At 44.8% G+C, this 11,132-nt stretch overlaps 1 protein-coding gene across 6 annotated transcripts in view; it reads right to left on the reverse strand.

The window, feature by feature from the left end:
• The window catches only part of BMX (BMX non-receptor tyrosine kinase), a 50,008-nt gene extending 39,246 nt beyond the window's left edge, over positions 1-10,762 (reverse strand). For 3 of the 6 annotated variants that reach the window (XM_027609463.1, XM_027609459.1, XM_027609464.1), the window contains exons 1-4: positions 10,469-10,606; positions 4,342-4,488; positions 3,191-3,295; positions 1,728-1,809 (exon numbers count right to left, since the gene is read on the reverse strand). In XM_027609463.1, coding sequence (XP_027465264.1) covers positions 1,728-1,809; positions 3,191-3,295; positions 4,342-4,488; positions 10,469-10,471 — 337 coding nt within the window. In that variant the 5' untranslated portion in view covers positions 10,472-10,606. Of the gene's footprint in view, positions 1-1,727; positions 1,810-3,190; positions 3,296-4,341; positions 4,489-5,462; positions 5,563-9,663; positions 10,005-10,468 lie in introns of those variants that run through there. The other 3 variants (XM_027609460.1, XM_027609461.2, XM_027609462.1) reach the window with 3 other exon arrangements.
• Positions 10,763-11,132: the final 370 nt, after the last annotated feature.

Consider the following 11,132-nt stretch of genomic DNA (forward strand, 5'->3'; position numbering starts at 1 on the left):
CTGCTGCCCCTGCCCTGGACCGTTTACCTCCGGACTTGTTAACTGTGTGAGAGGCACCGACGTGCATTTGTTTCAACAGCTGCTTGGCGTCTTTTTACCTGCATCCCAAAGCGTCACTGACTGATGCACACGGCTTCCTGTGCGCATGGCAGCCCTAGTGATAGGGTCCCTCTAAAGTTTTACGAGGGGCCAAGAGATTCACCTTCGCTTTTTCTCTCTGCTCTCCTTTATGTTCCATATGCCTTTACCTGAGCTCTCCAGGGCCCACCCAAACCTGCCTGCCGTACATAGTTCCAGAAAGACCCACAAAAGACTCTAGGGCATGACTCATAGCTGCACACCGGAGGTGTCTACATAGCAACTGCTCCCAGGAAGTCCCCCCAGAGGAGACTGAATGGGAAGCAGCCTCTAGGGCTGGCTCATCCTGGAGGCCCCACTCTAACCACAGTGACTCACGTTTGTGTGCAGGATGCTTCAATATATATGTGAGTCATTCATTTGTGGCTCAAGATCACTAGAGGAAAAAAGCAACGTGACCTCCCGTTTTATAGGTTAGGAAACTGAGATCCAGAGATATGAGATGTGAGAGAGGTTTCATTAGGTGACACAGCAAAGCAGGAGTTGGATGTAAATTTGTCTGTCTCTAAGACAGATGCCCTTCTCACTTCAACAAGCTGGGAGCAGGGAGAGGTAGGCTTCTCCCTTCACTGGACCACCTGACTATCCCACAGGATAGGTTGCTAAACCCTTTCATGCAGAGGAAAAATGAAGCCCTATGTGTAAAAAAAAAAAAAAAAAAAAAAAAAAAAAAAGATGTATTTGCAACAAAGTGGAGTAGGGGGTTGTCTAACGTGGTATACTTTGAAGTACACTGCGAAAGAACCCTAATCGAAAGAAAACAAAACCTCACCCGATCTGGGGACTTAATATCTGAAATTCCACCAGTAGAGTCATTCATTCGAGTTGTATACTGTCCTCATACTATCACCTACCTTTCAAATAAGAATATCACGGGGAGAAACATCACAGCGCCAAATTACCAACAGTGTTCTCTCTTCTACTGCGGGCTGTCACCACAGCAACCTGAGAATCCCTGAGCAAAAGCTCCATTAAATCCCCAGTTTTGCCTCGGGTTGATACCATACTAGTTAAAAGGCCGGGTTGGGGTAGTCGAATTGTGAGTTCGCCATTATTAGGTACGTGACCCTGGCCATGTCTCTTTAACTTCACTTATCTGGAAAAGGGAGAATAAGATTAACCCTTTCCATGGACTTGTCAAGAAGATTACTTAAGGAAATGCTTTACGAAGTACTTGACAAAGCAGTTGGCAGATGATAAGTCGTAGGATAGAACTTTCTGTAAACAGCCAAAGTCCGGTAGCCACAGGCCTTGACATAGCCCCAGGAGAACGGAGACTGCCCTGGGAAAGGGAAGCACAGTGGGTGGGGAGCAGGTGGTCTGGCTTCCTCCAGGCTGCCTGCCGGGAAGGCACAATAGCTCGCTCTGTGCAGGGCAGGAAAGGGAATGCGAGCCACAGGTTTGCTCCACGGGACAATGAGAATGCAAAATGACAGTGAGCCTGGCACGTTCTCCGTTCTCTGAGGTTCCTGGGGAAAAATCAGCAGATTCTCTCTTAGCCATGGGTCCTTCTGCTGCCATATCTCTCCTCCACCAAGCCTCAACAGAACTCCAAGGAGGACTCCCTTTAATGACTTTTTAAACATTACCTTTTTGTAATGCTTTCAGCCACTGACTTCGGCTCTCTTCGTTTGATGCATAGACATAGAGAAGCCCATCTTTATAGACAATCTGGAAAGGAAAAGATTGGATGCATTTAGATACAATTGCATCCATGGTTCATTCCGGCGCAACTGCACATTTCCTGGTATCCCAAAGAAAAGTTGAGTTTGCTTATAAAATATGCATTTGCTCTGGAATTAGATGGAAAAAAATCTAGTTATTTTTAATGCTCCGCCTCTCAGTTTGTTTTATCCCAGACACCCCGCTTCCACACTTGGGGAAATCACAGCAATGATGCACCTGACATCAGTGAACATTGAGGTCTCAGCACGGGTGCCCTGGACCATGGAGAATTATAAAAGTCTAAAATGTTAGATATTACAGGTGTCTTAGGAATGTTCTGGTCCATCCACTGGCCCAGTGCATGACTCTCTTTATAGCCCATTGGAAAATGTTTACCTGCTCTATCCTTAAAAATATCTTCAGGGACGAAATGTCCTTTACTTTTGCTAAGCCATCCTTGGCAATTTCCATATATTCTGATCATTATATAGTTCATACTTATATTGAGTAAAAATAGGTCTCCCTGTTACTTCATTCCCTTGGGTCATGTCCCTCCCCAAGGAATCCCCAGCAGAAATCATTGTCTCTTCTTTAAGATGCTTGTTTAAATGTCAGAACATTCTAAAGTCTTCCCCGGATCCCTCTCTAGTTTATTCATTCAGTTTTTATGAGTAAATGATACAGATCCTTTATTAAATAGCTACTAGTTTCTGGGCTCTTTTCCTAGACACTTTAAGATCTTAATCCTGTCTTGGCTCTGTGAAATATGGATGATTATGCCCACTTGGCGCATGAGGAAACGAACTTGGATAGAGGGTTGGGTGCGTTGCCTATGGCCAGTACAAGCTGTGGGGTTAGAAGCTCTGGGTGCCTCCGAAGCCTGTGCCCTTTGAAGCGCCCCATGCCTCTGTGATACGAATTTGAAGCATCTTCCAAGAAAACCCCCTGGTTTCTTCCAATCGGAGAGTGAGGAGTGAATCTTCCGCTTCCCAGGACACCACAGCTCCTTCAACTTAACACTCACCTTCATTATAATGATCTGCAAAGTGCCTTGGGGACGAGGGTGGCATTTGAGTCCTTGCAGTGTGCCTAGTACCTTGGAGCCCCTTGGAAATGCTCAGCAAGGTTTGATGAAAGAGACTGTCGGGCCCCAAGGCAAGTCAGCCCACTGTGGCTTACTTGCTCCTCTCTCTTTCTCTCCCTCTAGGGAAAGCAGATTGGTAGGTTGAATTTCAACAAAGTGCCCAGCTCCCACCTGGGGAGGTTCCAAGCCTCATCATCGTCTTGGCCATTTTGCAACATCTTTTGTTATTGCCAATAGATGGAGTTCGTAATATTACAAAATATACAACAAAATATAACAAAAACATGTTGTCCCTCCTCTTACCTGAAAAGGGTACTGTCTCTCCACAGGGGTCTGCTCCTCAAGATTGACTTTCTCCACACATCTGATTTTCTTAATCTCAATGGATCCTTTTCTGCTGCCCCTTCTCTGATTGAAAAACCAAAATATAAGATGTGTCATGCGATAAACAATGGGACACAAAGAAGAGCATAAAATGAAGGTTATCCTAGGAAGGAGATTGAGAGATGGGACGGGTATGTGAGAATTTTTCCAGGTATTCCATCATAGTCAAAATCCAGTGGCAACCGAATATATTTTCGAGTGTGGGCACAAACTCATATACTCCTACAAAAGCAAGTCTAGAAGCAGCCCTTAATTTTGTTTAATAATCTTGAAACATATTTCCATCACCTGCCATGTGCTTAATCTATGGAAGATCAAGATTTAACTCCAGAAAGCATCTTTTAAAATTTGGCGGCGGGGCGGCGGGGGGGGGGGGGGGGGGGGGGGGGGGGCGGAGAGAGGGAGAGAGAGAATCCTAAGCAGGCTCCACGCCCAGCACACAGCTGGATACGGGGCTTGATCTCACGGCCCTGAGATCACCACCCAAGCCTAAATTGAGAGTCCGAGGCTGAACCGACTGAGCCACTTGGGCCCCCCCCACCCACCCACCCAGAGAGCATCTTAAGTTTGTTTCAATTTTAGGACAGTATTTTAGGATTTCTACTCTGATAGACTTCTTAGCTGAATAGAATTAGTCTGATTTCCAGCACGGTGTTTCTTATCTTCAGCACTATTTAGGGCCAGAGAATTCTTCGTGATGGGGGCTGTTCTGTACATTATAGGATGTTCAGCGGCATTCCTAGCCTCTACCCACTAGATGCCAGGAGCCCACTAGACACCCCTCCCCAAATTATAACCAAAAATGTCCCCTGGGGGCCAAAAATCACCCTCAGTCAAGGACCAGTGTTCTAAAGTCACAATTTGCCTTACTAAAATTAGCCAATATTTTAAAAGCCTTGATCTTGGTTTAATCATACCTTGGTTAAGAAAAGACAATGTGATAAGTGAAGGAAAGTTGATCTTGGCTGTGTGAGCTAAGAAACGGGACATTGTTTCATTATAATTAAGCACTTTGTGGAGACTCAAGAAATATAAATAGTATAAAAACAATCGAATAAGCAGGGTCTCACCATTTTGTCATATTCATAGTAGGAGAGATTTGTTTTGGTTAAAACAAAAAGCCTCTCTTTGTAGTTACTTGGCGACATTTTCTTTTTTTGCTGTGACCTTTTGAGAAGAACTTCTTCTAGAATGGATTTTGTGTCCATATTGTCGTCCTAAGTAAAATAAAATGATGAAAATGAGTGTTTGCAGCACCTAGCTACATTCTCTTTTAGCCTTCAGAATTTTGAGTCAACTGTTTCTCATTCAGGGATAATATAAATAATACAGTTTTTACAAATCAGGTTTAAGATTAGCGAAGTAATTTTAGCTGAGCAGACTCAAAAACACATACACCTGCCCTTCATTCCTACGGCCTTGGCCCTGACTTTTATAAATATGTTGATTTGTTTACAACATTTCATGTGTTTTACTCGCCTCCCACTCCGGATCATAAATGCACTGTCTTTGTACTACCCTCCAGACCACCTTATCAAATTTCTCCTTATTCCTTAAGCATTCTGTAGGCATTTGTTGAATCGAATTGGATATGATCAAACTTTGAAATATTTGAACTCCAGACAGCTCAGCATATCTGAAGTGACTGATCAACACATTTCTCTCCATCACTGTGGCTGGCTGTTTAACCAGATCATCCGGGCCACTGTGAGACTCTGATATCATTGTAAGTGATCCCCACAGTTCCCGATCATGATCCGATCTTTAACATAAAGGACAGGGGTCTACTTTTCAATATTTCTGAGAACAAAACATTTAAAAATGCCATCAAAATCAATCTAAAAGTACTGAACAAAATTGGTACCTTACAAACTAAAAACACTTTTGCTTTTCCTTCCAAAGCCATGGAGAACATTAAAGCTTAAGGTAATTCTAGGAAATAAATCCATTAATTTTTTGGTTCTACTAAGACTGTTGCTTCAACCCTCAGTCCGATATCAGGTCTGGTAATGAAAAGTAATGTAAAAAAAAAAAAAAAAAAAAAGTAATGTTAAGCAGCAGGCCACAAGAGATCAACTTTCTTACGTTCTTCTTTGCTTTGCGAAATCACATGAATACTAGCAGTCAGATGTTCAATAATTTCTATCTTCCTTTGTTTACTGATAATCTGAATGTCATTAACTTTACTCACCTTGCATTTGATCAGCCGGGGCGTGCCTGTGGGTCCTTAACTTCAACTCTCCAGCTCTAAGCGAAACCTTGCTGCTCTGGGGCATTCATGTTCCCTCTGGCTATGCCAGGATCATGCATTGCAAAGAAAATATTTGCATCCTATTTATCACTCTCCATCAGGAAGCACCCACATAGGCATTGCTCTGTGTGGATGGGGAGGGTCGCCAAGTGAACCTGTCCAATCACTAAAGGCCACTTCTCAGTGGCCCTGAGCATAATGGACCCACTATGGCAGGGAAGTGGGAGGGAAGGGAGACACACTGAATAAACCACAGTCAGGTCCAGCCAGCTTCCCTCCTAACATAGACCACACCACTCTAGAAACGGGAATCAAGAAAATCAGCCTATGCTCATTATTTATACAGATGAAGTGGCTATTTATTAATCCCTCAAATGTTCTCTAAAGGCATCGTTTGATTTAGAGGCAGAAGTAATGGAAATCTTATCCATTACAAATCTTATCCATTGGTTACTTTCTGTTTTGAATATTGTTTTAGCGGGGCGGGGGGAGTCTAATTCCTTTGGGAAAGTAGAGTGGGTTTCTTTTGAGCACAGTGGGTGCTGTTTGTCATGGTCACTGGTTTCTTGGCCCCCGGACTCAAAGATGGGGCAGAGGTTGGGGGCAGTAAACCCAGCCTTTGTTAGAAACTCTACATATGCACCTGTTCAGATAAGATGATTTTCTACATCCAAAGTCTATGGCCGGAAGAGAATTTCCTTGAAGACTTACTGAAACTGTGGAGGATCTAGTTTTTTGGAGGTACATTCCCCTTTTGGGGAGCCATACCATGCTGGGCATAGTTTTAAGGCACTTTTGCCTTTTACATCCCTGTGTTCTAAAATTTTACTAACTAAGCATACAAAGAAAACTGTGAAAACTTTTGTCAAATGTCTTTTAGATCCACAGCTAAAACATGACTCCTTAAAGCGGAATGCTAGTTAAATAGATCTGGTTAGTTGAATACAAAATTTTTACTTTTCAAAAAAAAAAAAAAACGTTTACTTTTCAAAACTTTTTCAGATACTGAATGAACTTGTAGCATTAAAAGCACTGTTTTAAAAAGGCAAATCCCAACATCCCGGGTAGGAAGCAGCCTTTCCCCGTACTGCATGACCATACACACACTTTACTGTTTATAGAAATTTACATTCGTTACATTAAAGATTTGGGGGGAGATTTTATCTAAAAGATTAATATGGCGAGTCACAGACACCACTGACAAATGAAATTCACAAGGTTGCTTCTGTATATTGAAGGGAAGAAGAATGTTGTCTAGAAAGGAGGGTACCAAGTCCTCAAGCACATTCTCTTGTCAATCTCCAGGGCTTCATTCCTGTTGTTGCATCTGATGCAATATAATTTGTCAAATTTCGACAAAATTGTTCATTCCAAAGCTCTGCCTTTTGTGAATTTTTTGGCTTTCATTTCTAAAATCAGACGTGATGTGTGTTTATTCTACAAAATTAAGAACTACCAACAAGCAAAAGAAAAAAAAAAAAACCTGTTAACATCTTGGTGAACGTACCTCTAGATTTTTCCGAATATATATGTGCATGTGTCTATTTTCACAAACATGAGCTCATACTCTGTGCAGATAGGTCTGTAATCTGTTGTTCTCATGTAACACACACCTGGGGACACATGTCTTTGGAGACCTTCAGAGTTCTATTCCCTCAGCTGGCCCCTGGAGCTTCCTAACGAGCTTGAAGAACCCCGTTTTGATGACTCACGCTTTGGTCTCATCCAGATCAGTTTCTTCTAGGGCAGTACCTGTTTCCTGCTCCAGTTTGGACCTGCCTTTCTACTTCTATTTGCTTCTATCGCTTCCTTGTACTCTTCTCCTACATTAGCCTAGATTCTAAAATGAAGGCATTTCTATGGTCTCCCTTGGTATAGGAAGAGATAATGAGTGATGACTAATTTTTATAAATGTAATATTGCCTCCCTGTATCAGGACGATAAGTCGACAGGCTCAGGTACCACTGTTGACTCAAATGCCTGCCCGACAGCTAACAAATTCGGTTCTGCCTGCCCACATATAAGGTATATTCAGTTGGGAAGGCTAAAAAAAACACTTATAAAATGAAATGAGAGAGGCGCCTGGGTGGCTCAGATGGTTGAGCATCTGCCTTCGGCTCGGGTCATGGTCCCAGGGTCTTGGGATCGAGTCCCGTGTCGGGCTCCCTGCTCGGTGGGGAGCCTGCTTCTCCCTCTGCCTCTGCCTCTCTCTCTCTGTGTCTCTTATGAATAAATAAATAAAATCTTTAAAATATTTTTTAAAAAATGAAATGAGATCCTAAAGCTCGTTAGTATTAGCCAGAAATCTATTTCCATAGAAGAGCCAGCAGAATTTGGCTGGGCTCTCATATTACCACCTACATGGAGTAGATACATCAATTTGCTTACCAAATAGCCCAGGCTGCCTATTTCCATAAGCACAAGAAACTAGAAAGAGATTAAAGTGCAGGGGAGGCAAAAACAAAAAACAAAACCAAAAATACTGTCAGAGACCAATATAGTATTTTCTCTAGGGGAGCCAGCAACCGTCATGTAACCCGTAACATGAGTAAGAGGTGAATGCTAAATTAACGTGACTTGGAATCTCCATGGTTACTTAGCATTTGTAAGGAAATATTATCAGGAGAGTAAGGAGTTCAACTCTGCAAGTGTCTCCAGCACACTTGATTTTGAGCCTGCAGCGTGCCGGACCTCGAGTGAGTGGTTCCAGGAACAAGGATCAGCTCTCCGGACCTCGAGTGAGTGGTTCCAGAAACGAGGATCAGCTCTCCACTGCCCAAGTGACAAGGAGCAGACTTGAGAGATGGGTTTCATAGCTAATTAACGTGCGAGGTGGCCGGAGGGCGGTGGACTCAGAAGGCATGGAGGAAGTTACAGGGCTGTCATTTATGAGCTGGGTCACCCTGACCGAACCCCTTCCCCGCGCTAAGCTTCAGTTTTCTGATCCGGATATATTAAGATGGGTTATATAGCTCTCTCAACTTTAACGGGACATGAATGAGAAAGCTTATGTCAAAGTTCTGGGCACACAATGGGCACTGAACCACGACTGAAAAAGAAAAGGAGGGAAAGGAACAACTGAAATGCTAGAGCAGAGCCCATGTTCTCTTTGCTCTGAATGGCCCAAGGAAAGAAAGTTGTTTCTTTTTCTTAAGATAACCAAGAAAGAAGGGAGGACATTAAAACTGGACCTTGAAGGATATGAGTGATTGTAGCAGTAATAATCCTAGCTACCATTTAAAGGGGGCTTGCGTTATGCCAGGCACTATTTAAAGCACCTTAAAAATATGCATTCGTGGGATGCCTGGGTGGCTCAGTCGGTTAAGCAGCTGCCTTTGGCTCAGGTCATGATCCCGGGGTCCTGGGATCAAGTCCCAAATTGGGCTCCTTGCTCAGCCGGGAGCCTGCTTCTCCCTCTGCCTGCCGCTCCCCCTGCTTGTGCTCTCTCTCTCTCTAGCAAATAAATAAAACCTTTGAAAAGAAAAAAAATATGCATTCGTTTACTCTGTGGGGTAGGCCTAACCCCCCACCCCCACTCCATCCTATGGGGTATGTCGTAATTTAGTCACCTTATGGAGTGGTTAGGAAAAAAGCAAAAGGTGATAAAGCCATGTCCTAATACCTTATGCTGAATTAGTAACACACAGCACTGCTTAGGTGATAGAGGTTGGTCAGGGGAGAAGTACCCAGCTGGTGGGTTCAAATCCCTGCTCCAGCTCTGTGCAACCTGGCGTGTTACTTAAACCTTGCAAAAGCCCATCTTCCCCATCCGTAAAGGGAGTAAAACAGTAACCACCTCGAAGGGTCAGTAGGAGTCGAGAGAAAACGGCAGTATGATGCCTAGCACGCTCGCAGATACTCCCCAATTCTGTACCCCTTCCCCTCATCACTCCCTAGGTAAAGTTAAAAAAAAAAAAAAGACCACAGGAAAGGTTAAAAAACTGAAGAGAATGAAACGAGCCTTGATGATAAAAATCTCAGTTCTCATCCCTCTTCCCCAGGTCCTGGGGATGGGAGAGCACGGGGGGGGGGGGGGGGGGGGGGGCGGCGGTGTGTGGCAGGAAGACACCCCGTGCATTGTCTTGTCTGCAAGCCCCTGCCCTGTACGTCGGTTTCAAGCTTTCAGTCCTGGCCGGTTTACCTTAGATTCAGGGGTGAACCAGCCCCTGACTGACTGTGTTCTTGTGCCACTGGGTTTCTTACAAATCAAAACGTGGATGTCATTGCAGGTGTGGTCCACGGACTGATGGTATCAGCGTAGCCCGGGAGCTTGCGAGAAATGCAGACGCTCGGTTCCCACCCCAGACCTGAGAATCTGCATTTTAGCGAGATCCCCAGGTGCCTCGTGTGCTCATGAGAGTTTGGAAAGCCCTGACCTAGAGCGCGATACACGTGCACTCCTTCTTAAATCCAGTGAACTTGTCCTGGTCCGCAAGAACTCTCAACATTATCTGGCCGTGGCTGTTCCTGAAAGCTTCACCTTCCCCCATCTTTCCATCGCCACCTAAAATCCCCCCAAACCCCAGACGTTGGAAGCCTTCAGGAACCTGAGAACAAATATTTGTAGTTAAAGTAACACCATAAAAACACAGATTAAATAAAAGCGGGTAAGAGGAACATCTCTGTGTCTTTTTGGAAGCAGTCAGGAAGCCAGTATGCAAAGTCGCGGAAGGGCAATGCCTGCGGACGAGGCCGGAGAAAAGCAGCAGAGGAAACGCGCTGAGCCCGCCGGAGCTGACGGCCATACAGACACACAACCTGACAGCCTGCCTGAGCGAGGTTGCTGAGCTGGGGGGAGGACTTGGCAGTAAAACCGTCGCAGGCCTCCAAATTACATGGTCTCATCCAAAGTCCCCGGAGGAGCCCCAGCTATTTCATATTCGTCATTCTGAACCTATTTGCCTGGAGGATATGACATCGTGTGGCCACCTGCCGCCGCAACGCACCATTCTGGCTCGATCCGCTGCCGGGGTCCACCGCGCTGCGGTTCCTCTGCTCTTGCCCGAACACAAGCCCCAGCTGCCCTCCTTCCAGCCGCAGTAGCGAATGTCTCACATTTTCCTGGCTGCTGGGTCAGAAATGGCTACATTACTCAGTGCCCCCAAAACGTTTATTGTCCTGCAGGGGCCTTACACAATCCCACAGGAAACCACGATCAACACTTAGCCAACACTTGTTGATCTGATTGAATGCAACAAAAACGGAGACAAAAGCCTATTTCATAAAGGTTCCAATTTTGATAACCACAGCTTGTGTTTTTCCCAGGCAGCCCTCGGGGACATGTGATAACCCTGCCTTTGTTTATAGAGCTCTGGGCTGCAAAGGACCAGAAAATAGCTCGGCAAAACCCCACTTCTGACGCTGACTTCTCTCACGAATCAGGAAACCATGAGGTAACGCCGAAGAGCGCAGAGAATAAGCAATGAAAGCTTCAACTCAACACTGGACGAAGGGACGCTGCAGGAGATGTGGCAGAGAAGGACAGTTAATATGACCGAGAAGGAGCACATGTCCACACCTTAGATTATTAAGAAATCCAGAAGTGGAAAAGAGATCGCATTGGCTCCGGGAGCAGGCACCACGCTTGCAAGGAAAAAGTGTGATTGTCAC

Source organism: Zalophus californianus, chromosome X, assembly GCF_009762305.2.
Source record: "Zalophus californianus isolate mZalCal1 chromosome X, mZalCal1.pri.v2, whole genome shotgun sequence".
NCBI lineage: Eukaryota > Metazoa > Chordata > Mammalia > Carnivora > Otariidae > Zalophus > Zalophus californianus.